This window comes from Oncorhynchus clarkii, chromosome 23 (assembly GCF_045791955.1).
Source record: "Oncorhynchus clarkii lewisi isolate Uvic-CL-2024 chromosome 23, UVic_Ocla_1.0, whole genome shotgun sequence".
Lineage (NCBI taxonomy): Eukaryota > Metazoa > Chordata > Actinopteri > Salmoniformes > Salmonidae > Oncorhynchus > Oncorhynchus clarkii.
Window position 1 is genome coordinate 5,185,729 of NC_092169.1, and position 22,997 is coordinate 5,208,725.

At 41.7% G+C, this 22,997-nt stretch overlaps 1 protein-coding gene across 1 annotated transcript; it reads left to right on the forward strand.

Annotated features, from left to right (window-relative positions):
• The first annotated feature begins 4,734 nt into the window (after positions 1 to 4,734).
• LOC139381207 (cysteine sulfinic acid decarboxylase-like) lies at positions 4,735 to 20,196 on the forward strand. Its single transcript, XM_071124654.1, has 16 exons — positions 4,735 to 4,814; positions 5,147 to 5,207; positions 8,255 to 8,355; positions 8,604 to 8,740; positions 9,959 to 10,085; positions 10,311 to 10,401; positions 10,495 to 10,717; positions 10,798 to 10,877; positions 10,974 to 11,028; positions 11,297 to 11,413; positions 11,909 to 11,973; positions 12,193 to 12,274; positions 15,862 to 16,061; positions 19,442 to 19,493; positions 19,582 to 19,671; positions 19,811 to 20,196. The coding sequence occupies exons 3-16, from the start codon at positions 8,271 to 8,273 to the stop codon at positions 19,982 to 19,984; spliced, it is 1,578 nt and encodes a 525-aa protein (XP_070980755.1). The 5' UTR covers positions 4,735 to 4,814; positions 5,147 to 5,207; positions 8,255 to 8,270; the 3' UTR covers positions 19,985 to 20,196.
• The last annotated feature ends 2,801 nt before the right edge of the window (positions 20,197 to 22,997 follow it).

The window sequence follows — 22,997 nt, forward strand, 5'->3', positions numbered from 1 at the left end:
AAATATGCTACATTTTGTTTCCAGGTGTGTATCAGAAATACCAGTAATATACTCTTAGGAAAAAATGTGCTATCGAGAATCTGAAAGCGTTCTTCGGCTGTCCCCATAGGAGAACCCTTTGAAGAACCCTTGTTGATTCCAGGTTGTACCATTTCAGGTTCCATGTAGAACCCACTGTGGAAAGGGTTCTACATGGAACCCAAAACAGTTCCACTTGAAAACAAAAGGGTTCTACCTAGAACCAACAAGGGCTCTCCAATGAGGACAGCCGAATAACCCTTTTGGAACCCTTTTTTCTTAGAGTGTAGGAACAACCAATAACATACCTGAAAACATTTTGGCCTTCAGCCCCATTTCACACTGACATGCAAGTACTTGAGTACAATTTTTTTTTCATGAGATTACTCAAGCACAGGCATTCTTACAAATGTCCATCCGTACTTCAAATCAGGTTTAAAAAAGGGATGTTGCTCACGTGGAATTTAAAGCTTTATTCCGACTGATGAGAGGTGGAGTAGAGACATAGCAGAGGTGTCGCAAACAGAGTTCTAGTTTTTCATTTACATGACATCATTGCCTTACCTTTGGATGTGACTCGGTAATGCCACCCTTCTTGCTGGGCAGCAATATTTAGCATAACTATCACAGTAGCCAGTAAGCATGCTTTTAACAAACAACATCTCATCTAAACCATATTACACTTTTGAATAATGCAACAATTCACAACCATGTGCAGACAATTAAAGGACAATTTAACATTTTTTTTTACCAAATCTCTATTTTTGCTGGAAGTGGCATGTTGTAGAGGTGGCCAGACACTTTTTTTGAGATTTCACTAGGTTTTGAGAAACTTACCTCACCAGCGATAGACTTCCTAATGCTCGTTCTGCAGTTCAAGGGACAGAGATATAAACATAAACAAAGGCTCCAAGAACATCATAATACATACTTTTAGGAATGGTAATGCTCTCGGAAGTAATGTAGGTCTTTAGATGTTGTACACATAACATTTGGTCCAACTAATCACCCAAACAGCCTCAAACAGGTACTCCAAAATACAGGTCAATGAACTCCTCCTGTTGACTCTTATTGCTGTCGGTTATCAGGCCTCCCGCCGTTGTGTCGTCAGCAAACTTGATTGTGTTGGAGACGTGCGTTGCCAAGCAGTCGTGGGTGAACAGGGAGTACAGAAGGGGACTAAGCACACACCCCTGACCACAATTATATCCTCCTGATTCCTGCTTACAAGCAAAAATTAAAGCACTAGTGATTCGGTCGATAAAAAAGTGGTCAGATGAAGCAAATGCTAAACTACAGGACTGTTTTGCTAGCACAGACTGGAATATGTTCCGGGATTCTTCCGATGGCATTGAGGAGTACACCACATCAGTCACTGGCTTTATGAATAAGTGCATTGAGGACATCGTCCCTACAGTGACTGTACGTACATACCCGAACCAGAAGCCATGGATTTCAGGCAATATTCGCACTGAGCTAAAGGGTAGAGCTGCCACTTTCGAGGAGCGGGACTATAACCCGGAAGCTTAAAAGAAATCCCTCTATGCCCTCCGATGAACCATTAAACAGGCAGAGCATCATGTAACCCCCAAAGGTGCGGACTCCGGCCGCAAAACCTGAACCTATAGGGGAGGGTCTGGGTGGGCGTCTGTACGCGGTGGCGGCTCTGGCGTGGGACGTGGACCCCACTCCGTCATAGTCTCAGCCCACATAAGTGGCGCCCCTGCACAACCCTTCCTGGCTGGATACTCCTCGTAGCCCGGCCAGTGCGGCGGGGTAGAACAGACCACACTGGGCTGTGCTGGCGACTCACGCCTTGACCACCCCAACTCACGCCTTGACCATACTAACACAAAGACAAAATAAAGGAACTAAGGTCAGAACGTGACACATCAATACAGGACTAAGATCGAATCGCACTACACCAGCTCAGATGCTCGTCAGATGTGGCAGGGTTTGCAAACTATTACAGACTACAAAGGGAAGCACAGCCAATAGCTGCCCAGTGACACGAGCCTACCGGACGAGCTAATTAACTTATATGCTCGATTCGAGGTAAGTACACTGAAACATGCATGAGAGCGTCAGATGTTCCAGACGACTGTGTGACCATGCTTGCCGCAGCCGATCAACAGGTCAACATTCACAAGGCCGCAGGGCCAGACAGATTACCAGGACGTGTACTCTGAGCATGCGCGGACCAACTGGGTCATCAGAAGGGATCAGCCAATATAGTTGGAAGCAGTGGAGGCTGCTGATGGGTCACAATAATGGCTGGGAATGGAATGGCATCAAACACATGGAAACCATTTTGTTTGTTGTGTTTGATATCATTCCACTGATTCCGCTCCAGCCATTACCATGAGCCCATCCTCCCCAATTAAGGTGCCACCAACCTCCGGTGGTTGGAAGTCCCACCCTGTTGACCACATTAAAATGGTGGAATCCCTCAGTGACTTTGCCCATGCTAAGACAGCCTTTTGGCCACTAGAGGCCTCTATCATTCTCTATGGGAAGCTCGCAATTTGGGCAGCTGCATGCAGCATAACAAATAGCATAACAAATTTGCGGTTGTCAGTGAAAAGCATCTCATTTCAATATTTGAAAATGTAAAAAAAAATGCAACCTGTCTTGACTTAGGCTACCGAAATTCTCAACTGCCAATATTGAGCAAACAGCCTATCTTAATGCAGTTTTTTGTCTGCATAGAAAAGTATTGGGTGGGCCACCTAACTGTTTTTTTTGGTTGAGCTGCCTATGTTCAATACTGTGCAGCTGTATTCATAGACCTGGCCAAGGCTTTTGACTCTGTCAATCACCACATTCTTATCGGCAGATTCAACAGCCTTGGTTTCTCAAATGACTACCTCGCCTGGTTCACCAACTACTTCTCAGATAGAGTTCAGTGTGTCAAATCGAAGGGCTTGTGGTCCGGACCTCTGGCAGTCTCTATGGAGGTGCCACAGGGTTCAACTCTCGGGCTGACACTTTTCTCTGTATACATCAATGATGTCGCTCTTTCTGCTGGTGATTCTCTGATACACCTCTACAGACTATACCATTCTGTATTACTTCTGGCACTTCTTTGGACACTGTGTTAACTAACCTCCAGACGAGCTTCAATGCCATACAACACTCCTTCCGTGGCCTCCAACTGCTCTTAAATGCAAGTAAAACTAAATGCATGCTCTTCAACCGATCGCTACCAGCACCTGCCTGCCCGTACTCTGGACGGTTCTGACTTAGAATACGTGGACATCTACAAATACCTAGGTGTCTGGTTAGACTGTAAACTCTCCTTCCAGACTCACATTAAGCATCTCCAATCCAAAATGAAATCTAGAATCGGCTTCCTATTTCGCAAAAAAACATCCTTCAATCATGCTACCAAACATACCATCGTAAAACTGACTATCCTACCGATTCTTGACTTGGCGATGTCATTTACAAAATAGCCTCCAACACTCTACTCAGCAAATTGGATACAGTCTATCACACAGTGCCATCCATTTTGTCACCAAACCCCATATACTACCCACCACTGCGACCTGTATGCTCTCATAGGCTGGCCCTCGCTTCATATTGTCGCCAAACCCACTGGCTCCAGGTCATCTATAAGTCTTTGCTAGGTAAAGCCCCGCCTTATCTCAGCTCACTGGTCACCATAGCAGCACCCACCCGTAGCACGTGCTCCAGCAGATATATTTCACTGGTCATCCCCAAAGCCAACTCCTCCTTTGGCCGCCTTTCCTTACAATTCTCTGATGCCAATGACTTGAACGAATTGCAAAAATCACTGAAGCTGGAGACTCATATCTCCCTAAGCACAAGCTGTCAGAGATCACTGCATCTATACATAGCCCATCTGTAAATAGCCCATCCAACTACCTCATCCCCATACTGTTATTTAAAACATTTTTTTGCTCCTTTGCACCCCAGTATCTCTACTTGCACATTCATCTTCTGCACACATCACTCCAGTCTCTATCACTCCAGTGTTTAATTGATAAATTGTAATTATTTTGCCACTGTGGCCTATTTATTGCCTTATTACCTCCCTTATCTTACCTCATTTGCACACACTGTATATAGACTTTTTTTGATATTGTGTTATTGACTGTATGTTTTGTTTATTCCATGTGTAACTCTGTGTTGTTGTTTGTGTCGCACTGCTTTGCTTTATCTTGGCCAGGTCGCAGTTGTAAATTAGAACTTGTTCTTAACTAGCCTACCTGGTTAAATAGGCAAAATAAATAAAATGAATAAAAACAGTAAAAACAAAAAATGTGTGGAAAACGTTTTCAGAGTAAACTTGAATGACTAAAACCAGATATAAACTATGTAGAAAAGATAATGGACCAGTACATTTTTCAATAAGATCCTCTTTGAGAATTAACAATGACCTAAGTAAAAGCTAGACAGTAAAGGAGAATCAAAAAATTTCAAAACTGCATTCAGAAGAATTTTTGTCATGGCATGGGGGCCATTGATTTTGTTATAATGCTTGAATCGCTCAGATAGCATAAACCATGGCCAAATGTGTAAAGTTGCAGCAAATTTGTTTTAAAACTGCAACATTTCATCTCCACCACATGAAAAAATGTGTAGAATTGCAGGAAATTAGCTTTAAAACAGCTACATTGTGTCACTGGGGCCAACAGGCGAGTCTCGAAAATGTTCGGTCGGAAACAGCACCAGTGACCACGCACTTGGCCACGCCCACCACCTAAACCCCATTTTGATCCAGAAAAACTAAAGTTTTGACACTATAGTGGAGAGCATCAGCCATATTTTCGGTGAGTGCGTATATTCTATCTTTATAGTAGGAGTCCAGGGTTCTGGAAAGTTTTTTTGTAGGACAATAAATTAATCTAGATGGACGTCATAGCCTACAATATGTCTCCCCTTTTCAAAGGCATCGATTAGATGTTTGCATTCAATACAAGATCGTTTTTATTGATCTCAGTTTGTCAGTAGAGTTTCTTATTGTGTAATTGTTATAGTATGAAAGACTATTTAGTCATGAAAAGTAATTAGTTGTAGAATTGCATGAATTTAGTTTATAAAAGGGAACGTTTTTCTCGGGTCCTCTTTTAAAAATGACCATCCTTAAAAAATGTCTCTCTAGCTGGGGTTGGGCTCTGGATGTGTGCAAAGAAAGAAGAAAAGCAGAATTGTCTTTGGTGAACGTGAGTATATTATTAGCCTCATTTCTGACTATCCAACCTACTCATCACATTATTAATAGTAGGTCATTTCACATTAGTCTGCAAATTCGATGATGCATGCAATACTTAATCATAAAGGTGATTTTTATTTCGTTATTCTTTTTTCTAACTTGAAACACGTGCTGCTTATGATTAGCTAGTTAGCTTAATGTTAACGTTAGCTAGCAGCTGAACCTTTACTAAATTGATTTTACCATTAGAATTTTAGCGTAAATAAAATGTAGGCTAATCTATGTAATCCCAAAGGTGATTATTTATCATGAGGGCGATAAACAACTATTAATGCTCCATACTCCAATACTGTTCTGGTATTTTTTTCCCAAAAATTTTATAAATTGCGGGGGTATAACGTTAGTCACATTTGAGGACACAAGCTCAAGTACACTGTACAAATATGAAAATATTAAATCTGAATTATGTATTTCCTATTCAACAAAACATATAAGGCTTGAAGTGACTTGTATGTTTTCAAAATATAGTACAATCAAATTATTAAATGACTCACTAAGATTTTACCTTGCTTATAACTGTAAAATACATATTTGTATGTTTAGTCTTGGAGAACATTTGCATATTTTCTAAAGGTCTCTCTTGATCAAAACTTATGCCCCTCTCTTCTGAACATCAGACAGGGCTTTAGCTTGGCTTTCTGAACATATTAGGAACTGACCTTTCAGCTCATATTAATATTGTCTGACTATGAATAACTGAAAGTGTTATTTGTAAAAAAAAAAATATATATATATATATATATATTATTTTTTTGATTACTTTGATAAAGTTTGCTATAAATCGATCTCTGAATGTGCTAGAGCGACGAATCCATCCTGCTTTGCTAGGATCTAAGGATTGCAGGCATGTGCATTGTTAGTGGCTGTGACCTAGGGTGTGTTCCTCTGACCAGGCGTTGTTGTTGCATGCCAGATCTTACAATGCATGGATAGGTATTTAACCTATCAGCTAATCACATCATATGTTATAGCAATTTATCAGTCGATGACACTGTTAATGACATAGCACGCAACCGTTGGGAATGTGACCATCGCGTTTAGCCAATAGTTGGACAGTTAGAAGAGCGACTGAAATGGTAGGTGAAACATCCCAGCTTCAAGTGGTGTCAGATTTCACAGTCCGAGTCACACAGGCGAAAGAGATATACCAGAGGGGAGGGGGCGAAGCAACAGGGTCCACTCCAGTTAAATCTGTCTGCTGGACAACAACTCCCATTTGATAGGGCGGAGACAAGACCATCTCTAAATTATTTACAGTATTTCTGGATATATGGTGCTTTCAATACAACTGGGAATTCTGATTTAAAACAAGGTCAAATCATGAAGTCTGATCTCTAGAAAGTTGCCTCAGTTTCCACGACAAGGAATTCCCTGTTTGATGACCTTTCAAAACTATTTTTAGACATTCCTGCAGTCAGCTTGCCAATTGCACTCTCCCTCAACTTGAGACATCTGTGGCATTGTTGTGCAACAAAACAACACATTTTAGAGTGGCCTTTTATTGTCCCCAGCAGAAGGTACACCTGTGTAATGATCATGCTGTTTAATCAACTTCTTGATATGCCACACCTGTCAGATGGATGGATTATCTTGGCAAAGGATAAATGCCCACTAACAGGGATGTAAATAAATTTGTGCCCAACATTTGAGAGAAGCTTTTTGTGCGTCTGGAACATTTCTTGGAGCTTTTATTTCAGCTCATTGAACCAACACTTTACATGTTGTGTTTATTTTTATTCTGTATATTTCAGCTGTTTTAAAAAGATTGCTCTGCTATTAAGATTTTGGGTGCTGATTGCATGCCAGATCTTACAACCTCTGGATAGGTATTTTAAGTATCAGCTAAGCACATCATATGTTATAGCAATCTGTCAGTCGATGACGTGGCACTCTACCATTGGTTGATGCATGCAACGTCTGAGCAGGGCAACGCAACCAATTACTGTAGGAGCATTTGGCTTGAGGAGACTCTGATCGCGTTCCCCTGCTCAGATGTTGCAAGCATCCACCAATGGTTGTGTGCTATGTCATCAACTGACAGATTGCTCTTACATATGATGATACTTCAAATACCTATCCAGGCGTTGTGAGATCTGGCATGAGTCCAACACAGAGGAATGTGCCCAATTATGCATGTTACTGCTCGGATGGGAGCAAGTCTAGGGGCTGTCTCGCACACTACCTACTAGGTAAGGGGACGCACGAGATTTGCATCTTTACTCTACAATTATGTGTATATGCAGTAGAGGTCGAGGATTATGATTTTTCAACTCCGATGCCGATTATTGGAGGACCAAAAAAGCTGCTGCATATACCCTGACTCTGCTTGCACGGAACGCAAGAGAAGTGACACAATTTCCCTAGTTAAAAGAAATTCATGTTAGCAGGCAATGTTAACTAAATATGCAGGTTTAAAAATATATACCTGTGTATTGATTTTAAGAAAGGCATTGATGTTTATGGTTAGGTACACATTGGTGCAACGACAGTGCTTTTTTTCACAAATGCGCTTGTTAATTCACCTGTTTAGCGAAGTAGGCTGTGATTTAATGATAAATTATCAGGCACCGCATCGATTATATGCAACGCAGGACAAGCTAAACTAGTAATATCATCAACCATGTGTAGTTAACTAGTGATTATGTTTAAGATTCATAGTTTTTTTTCTAAGATAAGGTGCTAGCTAGCATTAAACTTATCTTGGCTCCTTACTGCATTCACATAACATGTAGTCAGCCTGCCTGCCACGCAGTCTCCTTGTGGAGTGCAATGTAATCAGCCATAATCGTGTCCAAAAAGGCAGATTACCGATTTATGAAAACTTGAAATCGGACCTAATTAATCGGCCATTCCGATTAATCGGTTGACGTCTAATATGCAGGGTATATATTTTTTTGTTTTGCTTCCATAAATGTATGTAGTGTAAATGACCCCTTAGAAATGTGGAATGTCAAGGGATGCATTTGCTCAATTGTTTCTGTTTGGTCTTATTTGCAGACTGTGGTTTTAAGTCATGAGTCACCTACCTAGATTCTGGAACCTGGGATGGTCTTCCTTTCTTGACTGGTGGAGTAATCAGAGTGTTGTTTCAGAGCAAGGTGATTTGGAATGTTTGTGTGTTATCTGACGGGAGGAGGGTGCACTGTCCAGGGTTCTAGAGCCTGTGACTAGATATCTACAATACCATGAATTGCTATTGTGTAAAGACCGTAAACATGCAAATAACTTGTTGGTAGTTCTAATGATTGACTTTAACTACTGACTCAACAATGCAGTATCATGAAACTACTACAACTCTATTCAACCCTCTCTCCTTTTTCCTGGTTGGACGATGGGACAACTACAGGACCTTCTACCCTGTATGGTCAGCAGGATATGAATGAACCTCTCCTGGACAACAGTGAAGGCCAGCTCTTCCTGACCGAGGCTTTTAAAGTCATCGTTGAGGAGGTGCTATGTAAAGGCACAGACGTCAAAGAGAAGGTCTCACATCCCTGTTAACTGTCTTAATCTCTAGCCTAACATGCCTGTTCTCTGCATTGTGCCATATAGAGTGCCTTCAGAAAGTGTTTGTACCCTTTGCCTTATTCCACATTTTGTTGTTAGAGCCTGAATTCATAATGGCATTCAATATTTTATTTATCACCCATCTACCCACAATACCCCATAATGACAAAGTGAAAACAAGTTGTTGCAAATTTATTGAAAATTAAGTACAGAAATATTTCATTTGCATAAGTGTTCACACCCCTAAGTCAATATTTGGTGAAGCAGCTTTGGTGGCTTTTTGAGTAAGTCTCTTAAGAGATTTGCAAACCTGGATTGTACAATATTTGTACTTAATTCTTAAAATAATTATTCACGGTCTGTCAAGTTGATTGTTGATCATTGCCAAAACTAACCATGGCACTCGGGAACGTTCCATGTCTTGTTAAGCAACTCCAGTGTATAGTTGTCCTTGTGTTTTAGGTTATTGTCCTGCTGAAAGGGGAATTAGGATCCCAGTGTATATTGGAGAGCAGACTGAACCAGGGTTTTCTCTGGGATTTTGCCAGTGCTTATACCTGTGTTCCGTTTCTTTTTATCCTGAACTCCTTAGTCCTTGTCGATGATAATCATACCCATAACATGATGCAACCATCACTATGCTTGAAAATATGAAGAGTGGTACTTGGTGATGTGTTGTTTTGGATTTGCCCCAAACATAGTGCTTTGTATTCAGGACAAAAAGTTCATTTCTTTGGCAAAACATTTTTTCCAGTGTTATTTAAGTGCCTTGTTGAATAAAAATAAACGCAATTCCACGGTAAGTGACACAGACTCCGTTTTCACTTTAAAACGTATGGCAAACAAAAACCAATGATTGCAAAGTTAACCAGACCATACTACACAAGGACTACTTTTAACAGTTTCCACAGAATTTTACAAAAACACATTTACTTGAAGAGTGCAGATGCAAAGTTTGGTAAAAGAATGATGATTTTTTCCGTTTGTTATAAGTAGTTTCTTTGCAATCATTATTTTTTTTTACATTTTAAAGTGAAAAATCAGAATCTTTGTCACTTACTGTGGAATTGCCTGTAAGTTAACTGACATTTTCTTCACACCTGACTGTGTGCATCACAATCAAACATGGAGGTACACACTACTCAGTGCTGTATTTTGATGGGTTGCCTGTGCTTGTTCTACCCCTGGTCACAGGTGTGTGAGTGGCGCGAGCCAGAGGAGTTAGCTGCTCTGCTAGATCTGGAGCTGCGAGAGAATGGGGAGCCGCAACACCAACTGCTGCAGAGAATACGGGATGTGGCCAAGTACAGTGTCAAGACCAGTAAGTTGCCCCCCCCTCCCCCCCTTCCCTAGCTCTGTCCAGGTTGTTAGGGCGGTTTGCTGCTAGCCGCACTAGCGCCCAGGACCAGCTAACCCGACCCCACAGGGAAACATTAGACAGACGGAGATGAGTGTGGTTTTTGGTTACATTAGATTCTTGGTAAATGCGATGGCTTGGGACGGTCCTGAATGCATGCACTACAGTAAAGCGCATGTCTCTTTCCAGATCATCCGCGGTTCTTCAATCAGCTCTTTGCAGGGGTGGACTACCATGCCTTGACAGGACGATTCCTTACGGAGGCTCTTAACACTAGCCAGTAGGAGAAAGCAATATATATTTATTTGCACATATACATACCATAAAGTATGTTTTGGTATGAAGATGCTTGTGATGGACTGTTCTTTTACAGGTATACCTATGAGGTGGCTCCAGTGTTTGTTCTGATGGAAGACGAGGTACTCTCCAAGCTACGTTCTCTAGTTGGGTGGGCAGAGGGAGATGGCATCTTCTGCCCAGGCGGTACCATGTCTAACATGTATGCCATGAACGTAGCACGCTACCGGGCCTTCCCAGAAGTAAAACTAAAGGGAATGTGGTCCCTCCCTCGACTAGCTGTCTTTACATCTCAACAGGTGGGGAAAATGGACTGTATGGTTGAAGTAATACACTATTCAACTTCCCATTCATTCATTATACCCAAACTTTCCTCCAGAGCCACTACTCTGTGATGAAAGCGGCTGCATTTCAGGGTATTGGGACCGAGAACGTGTTTAAGGTCAAAGTGGATGACGGGTAAAGTGATCAGAACCTTTCTTTGTGACTCTTGTCAGTCATCTCATCATTCTTAGGCATACATGATTTACAGATTTTAACACTGTTGTCCTGAAGGGGTTGCATGATTCCAGAAGACCTTGGTGAGACAATTGAGCTGGCGAAATCTCAAGCAAGTTTACTGTTTACCTTTTTAATTTACTGTGTAAATTCAATTTTATGTGCTGTGATATTCAGTATTTATATCGATAACAGTAGGAATTGCCAATAGACAATCAGTGATATCTTGCACAAGGATCTGATGAATTCCTAGTACTCTATTAGCATTTAAAATATTTTATCTGCAATTCCTAGTTGTCTGTCGGCAATGCACATATCACACTACAAGGCAGCAAGTAGAGATGCAAGGGCATCTTTCATTACCCCTCTTCACCTACCAGGGGGCAGTGCCATTCTTTGTCCATGCCACATCAGGAACGACTGTACAAGGAGCCTTTGACCCACTGGAGCCCATCGCTGACATCTGTGACAAACAGGGGTTGTGGATGCATGTTGATGTGAGTTTTACATTTTTATTTTTTTTAATTAAGTGATCTTTCACTCCAGAATCCAACTTTGTCCAATGTTTTCAGATCACAAAAGTAGTCTTCTGTCAAGATTATGCCTGACGGCATCTATTATGTTGATCAAAACTTCATACCCCATTCCCAAAAGAATGTAAAAGATCGACAGTGGCTAATTTACATCCTTTTCAACAGTTGACCAGCTTTCCCATGTATTTTGACCTGAAGAATACAGATGTAGGATCTTAATTTGAGCCAGTTTGCTATAGCAGGAAAATTATTTGGATTAGAATTCATGGGTTTTTGAAGGGGTTGATGCATTTCTCATACGGGAAAATCAAGTCTGAATTAATGAATTTCAGAAGCCTTTTTAAACCTCAAATGCAAATGAAAGTTTCCTGCGTTGCACAAAAGTTGTTCTGCAACGGGGTAATCAAATGTAAGATCCTACATCTGTACTGACTGGCATTCTCTTGTGGTTTGGCACAGGCAGCCTGGGGAGGGAGTGTTCTCTTCTCAAAGGAACACAAACACCTCATGAGAGGAGTTGAGAGGTAGGACTGCATGCTCAGAATACAGTTACTGGATTGAAGTTGTACACAAAACATCTAAATGTGCTGCTGCTGCAAAAAGATTTTAAATGAATTCAGCCTGTGTGTGCTTGTGTACCAAAGTATAGATTAGGTGTCTTGATGTCTCGCATGACTGGGCAAGCCTTCTGAATGGCTCAACATAGGACTTTGACTCGAGTGTAATGATGTGTTTGTGATCAGAGCCGATTCAGTGACTTGGAATCCACACAAGATGATGCTGACGGGCTTGCAGTGTTCAGCCATTCTGCTCAAGGACACCACAGTAAGACACCCCTTCACGAGATCCACACCAAAGGGTTGTTCTTGAGATGCGATGACGTTTGCGTCCCTTGCCTTTGCAACCATAAAATTCACTTTAAAATGACAAATATTTACACATCATACATGTTTTTTTTAATGTATTGAACTGTTTGTCTATGATAAAATGCAAGTCCTTTATACTTGTTTAAAGGGATATTTGGGCAAGTAATCCGTTTTGTTCTACTTACCCATAGTCAGATTAACTGCTGGATACAATTTATATGTCGACATGCAGTTTGGAGTGAACGTATTGGCTGCGGATCCCATTTTTCTTGATCCATATTCCCAGGGTCTAATGGTCTCAACACGTCTGCGCATGTGCGGGATTCTCTACTTGCGCACAGTCTCTGCTCTACTTGTACGGAACAAGCTACTCTGAATGGTGTTTGTTTTAATAAATTCAGAGCAAAGCTGAATCAATGTCTGCAAGATCACATAATGATAGTAGGCCTATTGTACATAACAGAACCAAATAGTATAACGTTAATGTAAAAGAAAACAGCTCACGTGTGCGCGCCGCCACGAGGCAAAATGTGATTTTGATTGAAACAAAACACAGCTATGCCACAGTTTAATGCCATCAACTCTAAAAATCCACTCACTGTACATAATTGAAAAACTACATAACTAACATCTAAATGCATTTTCCCATGAAACTGATTGAGATCAAATGGTTGGCAGGTTGGTTGTTTCACAAGTAAAACTTTATAATTCACGATTACATTTCACGATTGACAGTGAGAAATGTGAAGGTAGGGTGATGACAACCATGTGTGTAAAGATCTATATATATATATATATATATATATATATATAACAGTGATGAAAAAGTACTCATTTGTCATACTTGCGTAAAAGTAAAGATGCCTTTAATATAAATGACTTAAGTGAAAGTCACCCAGTATAGTATAAAAAATATTTTAACAAAATGTTTTGGTTTATTATATAAAGTAAACAAGATGGCAATGTTTTATTTTTTAATTATTTTTTACAAACATTTACAGATAGCCAGGGGCATGCTCCAACACTTTTACAAATGAGGCATGTGTCTACCAGATCAGGGGCAGTTGGGATGACATGGGATGTTCTCTTGATAAGTGTGTGAATTAGACAATTTTCCTGTCCTGCTAAGCATGAGGCGGTGCCCATCGTTGTCCGGGTTAGGGGAGGGTTAGGCTGGCCGGGATGTCTTTGTCCCATTGCGCTCCAGCAACTCCTTGTGGCAGGCCGGGCGCATGCACGCTGACTTTGGTCGCCAGTTGTATGGTGTTACCTCCAACACATTGGTGCGGCTGGCTTCCGGGTTAAGCAGGCAGTGTGTCAAGAAGCAGTGCGGCTTGGCAGGGTCGTGTTTCGGCGGACGCATGGCTCTTGACCTTTATCACTCCTGAGTCTGTACGGGAGTTGCAGCGATGGGACAAGATTGTAACTACCAATTTGGATATAACGAAAAGGGGTAAAAAAAGGTGAAGTAAAGTTGTCAAAAATATAAATTAATGTACAGATTACCCAATTTTTTTTACTTTAGTACTTTACACCACTGATATTAAAGGATATTATTATTATAATTTTATTTTTTTACTAAGATAAATGTCCCTCAGTTGTATGTCATTGGTGTTGCCGTCTTGAGAATCACTCATTACAAAGGTGCACTACATTACCAAAGGTATGTGGACACCTGCTCGTCAAACATCTAATTTCAAAATCATGAGCATTAATATGGAGTTGGTCCCCCCCATGTTGCTGCTATAACAGCCTCCTCTCTTCTGGTCAGGCTTTTCACTAGATGTTGGAACATTGCTGCAGGGACTTGTTTCCATTCAGCCACAAGAACATTAGTGAGATCAGGCACTGATGGGTGATGAGGCCTGGCTCACAGTTGGCGTTCCAATTCATCCCAAAGGTGTTGAATGGGGTTGAGGTCAGGGCTCTGTGCAGGCCAGTCATGTTCTTCCACATTTCGACAAACCATTTCTGTTTGGACCTCACTTTGTGCACGGGAGCATTGTCATGCTGAAACAGGAAACACCAAACTGTTACAACAAAGTTGGAAGCACAGAATCGTCTAGAATGTCATTGTATTATTTCCGTTATTCCCCTTCACTGGAACTAAGGGGCCTAGCCCGAACCATTATTCCTCCTCTGCCAAACTTTACAGTTGGCACTGCTTTTGGGTCAGTAGCGTTCTCCTGGCGTCCGCCAAACCCAGATTGGTTAAGCGTGATTCATCACTCCAGAGAATGTGTTTCCGCTGCTCCAGAGTCCAATGGCGGTGAGCTTTACACCACTCCAGCCAACGCCTGGCGTTGTGCATGGTGATCTTAGGCTTGTGTGCAGCTCCCAACGAACAGTTCTTGTGTTGACGTTGCTTCCAGAGACAGTTTGGAACTCGGTAGTGAGTGTTGCAACCGAGGACAGACGTTTTTTACATGCTTCAACACTCGGCGGTCCTGTTTTTTAAAAATATATGTATTTTTTTTAACCTTTATTTAACTAGGCAAGTCAGTTAAGAAAACGTTCTTATTTTCAATGACGGCCTAGGAACAGTGGGTTAACTGCCTGTTCAGGGGCATAACGACAGATTTGTACCTTGTTAGCTCGGGATTTGAACTTGCAACCTTTCTGTTACTAGTCCAACGCTCTAACCACTAGGCTACCCTGCCACCCTGTTCTCGAGCTTATGTGGCCTACCACTTCGTGGCTGTGTCGTTCCTCCTAGATGTTTCCATTTCACAATGACATCACTTCTAGTTGACCTGGGCAGCTTTAGTTGGGCAGAAGGTTGACAAGCTGACTTGTTGGAAAGGTGGCATCCTATGACTGCCATGTTGAAAGTCACTGGGCTCTTCAGTAAGGTCATTCTACTGCCAATGTTTGTCAATGTTATACACGTCAGCAACGGGTGTTGCTGAAATGGTCGGATCCACTAATTTGAAGGGGTATCCACATACTTTTGTGAGCATTCCCTCCAGTAGTCAACTGTAATCGGGGGAGGGGGTCTATATTAAAGAAAATGGCTAATCACATCCTTTCATGTCATAAATTTGAAGATTCCATTTATAATTTGGTAACCTGGTTGCTAGTGTTTTTAGCGAACATTCCACTCCATGTTATGTGCCAAGTGACACAGAGTGGAATGTTAGCTAAAAAGCCCAATAATTTGGTGTCCAAAAAAAGGGAAATTACATTGAAAAAATTGTAAGGATGTTGTAGCGACCCGCATAGACAGACTGCTATGTGTGTCTGAGTTACATTGTTCCCTTGTTGTTGTGGTACTTTACCAGTACCCAGGTTTCGTGGGGTCTGGCATGCCAGTAAACCTGCTCTCTGCCAATCAAAGGAATTCCTGGAATGTTCCAGTACCACGGGTCCGTGGGGTTGGGCAGGGGCCTGGGCACCACAGGTTTAAAGACCATGCTTTCTATAGTTCTCCTTTCCTGTCGTGACCGTTTGATACCTGTTTGTCTTTTCAGTTATGGTTGGTCTGTTGCCATTTTTTATTTTTTTTTTAAATCTCAGCTATTCTTGATCTCTTCCCCTTTTCCACAGCACCTATTGAAACATTGCCACAGTGCGGATGCAAAGTACCTCTTCCAGCAGGACAAGTTCTATGACACGAGTCTGGACACAGGGGACAAGTCGATACAATGTGGCCGTAAGGTTGACTGCCTGAAGCTGTGGTTGATGTGGAAAGCTGTAGGGTCAAAAGGCTTGGAAGAGCGTGTTGACAGGGCTTTCACCCATACAAGGTACAAACATAGACATTCACAAACCTACTGCTGTAAGTCTGACTAGTCAAGCTCCTTACTTAACACACCTAAGAGTTGTCTTTTTTTTAATGTATCGAATCTACAGTAGTCAAAAGTTTGGACACCTACTCAATCAAGGTTTTTTCTTTATTTTTACTATTTTCTACATTGTAGAATAATGGTGAAGACATCAAAACTATGAAATAACACACATGGAGTCATGAAGTAACCAAAAAAGTGTTATATACAAATATATATTTAATTTGAGATTTTTCAAAGTAACCTATCTCAATTAGGTTAATGTTGGGTGATTGTGGAGGCCAGGTCATCTGATGCAGCACTCCATCACTCTCTTTGGTCATATAGCTCTTACACATCCTGGAGCTGTGTTGGGTCATTGTCCTGTTGAAAAGCAACAAATGATAGTCCCACTAAGCGCAAACCAGATGGGATGGCGTATCGCTGCAGAATGCTTAAATGTGCCTCGAATTCTAAATAAATCAGACAGTAAATCACAGACCATCACACCACTACCTCCATGCTTCACGGTGTGAACCACACATGTAGAGATCATCTGTTTACCTACTCTGTGTCTCACAAAGATACAGCGGTTTGAGTTTATTTTATTTTTGCAGGGACAGTGCACATTAATCAACGTTTCAGTAAAAGTGCCGGTTTTAGCCAGGTGGCTAGTTTTCATCCGCCATCCCTGGGCAGGTTATTAAAAACAATTACAATACAGACAATCAATGAGCACGCAGAGCAACATAGGACAAGCAAGACAGCGTACAGACAGAAACATAGCACAAAAAGCAACAAGACAAAATCCATAAAAGCAACAGTGTTTCCACACCTCACAAGCTACAGACAACAGGGAAAGCGGCAATACACAGCTAGGGATTATGTTCACACATCTGATTGACCTTTAGCCATGTCTTCATGTTTTTTGTGAAAGTGTGATAGGTGGTGCAGTTGTGTGTCTGATGGCAGTGTATTCCAGACATGGGAAGCTCTCAAAGAGAAAGCAGATTTTCTAAAGGTGCTTTTCCTTAAGGGAACTAACTATACAGTCACCTCTCATGGCAGACATTGTGGATCTGCTGCCATATGTTTGGGTTTTCTGTTTAACAAAAATACTGAGTGGAGGGGGAGCCAGGCCATTTAGGATCTTGAATAGAAGACGTGTCGGTGTATTGCACAAGATTTTCCCAACTCAGGAGCTCATGCTTTCTGAGGATGTAACAGTGATGATGGCTATTGGGCTTCCTATCAAGTACTTTGAGAGCCTGTTTGTAGACAGACTGAATGGGTTTTAATGTTGTACAGCAAGCTTGGGCCCAACTAGTCAAGCAGTATGTTAAGTGGGGGAGAATCAAAGATTTGAAGTACAGTTTTGCTACCTCTGTATCAAACAATTACGTATAAATCGGAAATTAGCTAGGTTGAATTGGTTATTTGAATGACCTTTTTCACATGGATTTTAAAAGAGAGGTTGGAATTAAGTATGATGCCAAGGTACTTAAAATCAGATACCAGCTGGAGCTTCTCCCCTGACACATAGACATCTGGCTCAGTAGCATCTGTTGCCCTCTTTGTGAAGAACATGCACAGTTTTTTTCACATTGAGATGCAAACACGAGTCACTGAGCCACTTTGTAACCTGGACCATTACCGTAGTGAGTTCTTGTGCAGCTTGCTGTTTGCTCTCTGTGTGCACATATCGCTGTATCATCTGCATACATTTGAACTTCAGTCCCAGTACAGACAGAAGGCAGATCATTAATGCACAAGCTGAACAGGAGGGGCCTCAGTATTGACCCTTGGGGCACATAGCTAAGAGTGGGCGACAGCTCATTGCTCTCTCTGACACTGAGTTCTGCCTTCAAGGTATGATTTCATCCATCAAGGCATCTAGGGAAAAGTTGAACTTGGACAATTTTGTGATGAGAATCTCATGGTTAACAGTATCAAAAGCCTTCCTTAGGTCCAGAAACACAGCCCCAACATCGCCCCCTTTGTCCATCTTGGACTTCACATTTTCCAGAAGAAAGCAGTTGGAAATTTCTGTGGAGTGTTTCGCTCTGAAGCCAAACTGCGTCGAGTGTAATGTGAAGAGGTTGTTGTTGAGGTGGGCAATCAGTTGTTCTGCTACACACTTTTCAGCAACCGTCAACACCACAGGTAGTATACTAATGGGCCTGTAGTTACTCACGTCTGCAGGGTCACCCGATTTAAAGATGGCCGTTATTATGGCCAACTTCCATACCCTTGGAAACACCCCCAGACCAATAGATGTGTTGGTGACCTTTAGTAATGTGGCCAATGAGTGACTCTTTGTAGTTTTGAAGAAAGGTAGAGTCCAGCCCAAACACATATTTGGCTTTTGAGTTCTTTAGTGAGCTAATCACCTTGCTCAACTTTGACTCAGAAACCTCCCTTATGATAAAGACAGGTTGAGCATCATTTACTAGCACTGAGCCCAAGAAACCAGTGGAGGGGTTCTGTGTCAGTACCCTGACCGAGTCAATAAAGTAGGAATTGAAGGCTATTGCTATTTCGACTGCATCCTGTGTTAGATTGTTATTCACCATGATTTCTTTTTGCAGTGTTACTATGGTCTTTCCCTGTTAACTTTTTTAGATTCTCCCAGACCAATTTAGAATTTCCCTTTGCTTCACCAATTATGTTAATAAAAAAGTTTGCCTTGGCCTGTCTGATTTCTTTCATCACCTTATTTCTCAACATGATAAACCTACGTCTGTCATGCTCTAATTTGGATTTTTAGGGCTGTTTTTGGAGCATAATCTCATTCTTTCATCAATTTCCAGATTTCTCCATTTAGCCAAGGAAGAGTGCTCTTTTGGCCAGGTTTGGATTTGGTTTTCTTTAGGAAACAATTTATTGTAGTCTGGATTGTGGATAGAAAAACCTGACGATCAGCTTCCACATCTGTATAGGACAAAATATCATTCCAGTCAATTCCCTTAATTGCGTTTTCAAAATAATTTAATTCACTCTTCGGTATTCTTAGTTGGAACCAAAAATCTCAAATTTGGACTCTTCAGACCAAAGGACAGATTTCCACCGGTCTAGTGTCCATTGCTTGTGTTTCTTGGCCCAAGTAAGTCTCTTCTTATTATTGGTGTCTTTTAGTGGTGGTTTCTTTGCAGCAATTTGACCATGAACACTTTTTTTTTTGGTTACTGCATGATTTCATGTGTTATTTCATAGTTGATGCCTTCACTATTATTCTACAATGTGGAAAATACAAAAAAAACTTGCATAAGTACATGTCCAAACTTTTGACTGGTACTGTATGTCAATGAAAGATGTTCAAATGATGTGGAACACTGATCTGTGTGTTGACCGTCCAACCATAGATATCTGGTGGAGGAGATGAAGAGAAGAGAGGGCTTTGAACTTATAGGGAAGGTGAGTCATTGTTTTAGCAAATACATAGAAAACATTTTCTTCTCCCATTTATCTCACCTATGTCTTCCGCTTTTGTTCTGTTGAACAGCCGTTGTTTGTGAACGTGTGTTTCTGGTTCATACCACCCAGTCTGAGGGGAAAGGAGAACAGTCCAGACTACAATGACAGATTGTCAAAGGTTGGTGTGTGAAGTGCTTACTATGATTTCAGTTATTTATTTGTTTTACCTCAATTGCTATGATATCTACATTTTAATCCAGTTAGTTTGTCTGTCTGGCTGATACAATTCTTGGGTGATCTTGTGTCTTCATCAACAGGTGGCTCCAGTGATTAAGGAGCGAATGATGAAGCAGGGTACTATGATGTTGGGCTACCAGCCTCAGGGTGGACGAGTCAACTTCTTCCGCATGATAGTAATCTCACCGCAGCTCTCCCACCAAGATATGACATTCTGTCTGAATGAGATTGAGAGGCTTGGGAGTGATCTGTAATTATACCTAAATATGGTCTTGCACCTCCATCTATGTCATGACTCTCAACAGATATGTTAGTTTTTTTTAACAATATGATACATTTTTCATCAGTCTAATGCTCATTTCACTAGTCTAATGGCACTGATTGTGGACAAAGATGCCAAACAAAGTGTTTGAAATGTGGTATGTGACACAGTAATAAACCTAGTCCAGTGACTTATTGTATGGCATACTTGACGTATTATTCGGTTGTAGAACGTGATGTAGGAGATTCTAAGAAATGCCCATGACAGATGCTGACGGAAGCCTGATCACTGCAATGATACCTGGTGTAGACAGAGGAGCCCATGGGCTGCAGCAGAACTCCATAGAGAAAGCGTCCCTATATACACTGAACAAAAAATTTAAACGCAACAATTTAGCAGTGCGACAGCATACGATCTCCTTTACATAGAGTTGATCATGCTGTTGATTGTGGGATGTTTTCCCACTCTTAAAAGGCTGTGCGAAGTTGCTGGATATTGGCGGGAGATGGAACACAGAGCATCCCGAACATGCTCATTGGGTGACATGTCTTGAGTATGCAACCGGGACATTTTCAGCTTCCAGGAATTGTGTACAGATCCTTGTGACATTGGGCCCTGCAATATCATGCTGAAACATGGGGTGATGGCGGAGGATGAATGGCATGACAATGGGCCTCAGGATCTCGTCACTTTATCTGTACATTCAAATTGCCATTGATTGTTGTCTGTAGCTTATGCCTGCCCATATCATAACCCCACCGCCACCATGGGGCACTTTATACACAACGTTGACATTAGCAAACCTCACCCACACACCTCCATACAAGCTGTCTGCCATTTGCCCTGTACAGTTGAAACCAGGATTCATTCGTGAAGAGCACATTTCTCCAGCGTGCCAGTGGCCATCGAAGGTGAGCATTTGCCCACTGACATCGGTTACGATGCTAAACTGCAGTCAGGTCAAGACCCTGATGAAGATGAGCCTCCCTGAGAAAGTTTGACCGTTTGTGCAGAAATTCTTTGGTTGTGCAAAACCACCATTTTTGCAAACCCAATTTCATAAGCTGTCTGGGTGGCTGGTCTCAGACGATCCTGTAGGTGAAGACACCGTATGTGGAGGTCCTGGTCTGGCGTGGTTACATGTGCTCTGCAGTTGTGAGCCCGGTTGGACATACTGTCAAATTCTCTAAAATGACGTTGGAGGTGGCTTATGGTAGAGAAATTAACATTCAGTTCTCTGGCAACAGCTCTGGTGGACATTCCTGCAGTCGGCATGACAATTGCATGCTCCCTCAACTAGACACCTGTGGCGTTGTGTTGTGACAAAACTGCACAATTTAGAGTGGCCTCTTTTTTTCCAGCACAAGGTGTACTGTGTAATGATCATGCTGTTTAATCAGCTTCTTGATACGCCACACCTGTCAGGTGGATGTGTTATCTTGACATAGGATAAATGCTCACTAACAGGGATGTAAACACGTGTAAAATAATTGAGAAATAAGCTTTTTGTGTGTATGGAAAATTCCTGGGATATTTTATTTCAGCTCATGAAACATGGGACCAACACTTTACATTCTGTTAAGTATAGTTTCTATGGCGTCTTTGAGCGCACAGGCAGCACCATGAGGCGATCTCTGACCCAGTTGGACATGACTCCAACTGGGCCATGAGGAGGGATCAGCCAATGAAGTTGGAAGTCCCACCCAGTTGACTGCCTTAAAATGGTGGAAGCCATCAATGGCACTACCCATGCTAATATGGGCTTTTGGCCACTAGAGGCCTCATAGAGTGATAGTCTTCTCTGCACAGCCATAAAAAGTGAACTTTCGTGACCCAACGTGCCTGGATTTAAGATGACCTTAGCTGAGAAGGGTGAATGTTTATTAAATCTGTCTGCATATGTTAATTTTTGAGCAGTTGTATATGAGTGTGTACAGCGGGAAGGGAGGTGAGGCTTTACAGCTGACATGGGTGTGATGCACAAACACTGCTGGGGTTAAGTCCATGAAAAAGTGTTCTAAGGGGCCGCCATGTATTTTAACTGAGCAGGGGCAGACTGGCCATATGGCATTTCGGACAAATGCCAGATGGGCTGGTCCATTTCTAGCCCAGTGGGTCTGAGTAAATAATTTTTTTGTGCAAATTATTATCTGGCTAATAATGGGGGACTCAAGGAAAATAATGGATCAGTCTGGGGGCTTCAAGGAAAAGAGAGAGCCGGTGTGTTAGAAATTCCAGGCCCGATTTTCGGACGGACAAGGTAAAATCAAGACGTCCGTGATCTTCAGGTCGGTGATCTAGAAAGAGGCCTGAGTTTTCCCGACTTGGAATTCTGAGTTGGATGACCGTTTAAAACGTATTTTCCCAGAGAGCTCTTTTTTTCCTCTCTCGAGTTCCCAGTTGTCTTGCACTCACTGAAGTCTGACATTTCCCAATTCTGAGTTTCCAGTTGTTTTGAACGCGGCAGAAGTTATACTGGATTGACAGCATGGCTAATGTTGAATGTTAATCCTTTTTAAGCTTTGAAAAGAGACCCTTAAACCCAGACCTGGACCACACACCCACTCCACTGAATAGCAGGCTATGTGATTGCTTTGCAATGCTTGTAGTTAGCCACTGATTCCTTTCAAACCACTCATTGTTGAATGTGCGATTTCCAACTTGTTGGGTATAATGTTTATGCCCATTGGCCGATGAGCACCGGTACTTTTTATCTGTAATTTATCTTCATAATGTCTCTTGATATGACAAGGATTGAAAAGCTAAGATTTTGAAGTATGATGTTGACATAAGTCCAATCAAAACTACAGTAGATATAACAGATTTTGTGGTGACAGTGTCCCCATGAGTGACAGAATACTGAGCCAATCACAGTGCAACTTCAGAACATTACCAACCCCTACACTCTGTATTTTCCACTGGCTGCGTCACCACCACAGAAAGCAATGAGCTAGGCTGAAACACCTGCATTTTGGAGCTGCCTTACTTAAGAAAGCAACATTTAA

Coding starts and splice junctions, on each gene's coding strand:
- LOC139381207 (XM_071124654.1), top strand. CDS start 8,271: ATGAGTCACCTACCTAGATTCTGGAACCTGGGATGGTCTTCCTTTCTT. Junction 8,741..9,958: donor GCACAGACGTCAAAGAGAAG/GTCTCACATCCC, acceptor CCCTGGTCACAG/GTGTGTGAGTGGCGCGAGCC. Junction 10,878..10,973: donor AAGGTCAAAGTGGATGACGG/GTAAAGTGATCA, acceptor GTTGTCCTGAAG/GGGTTGCATGATTCCAGAAG.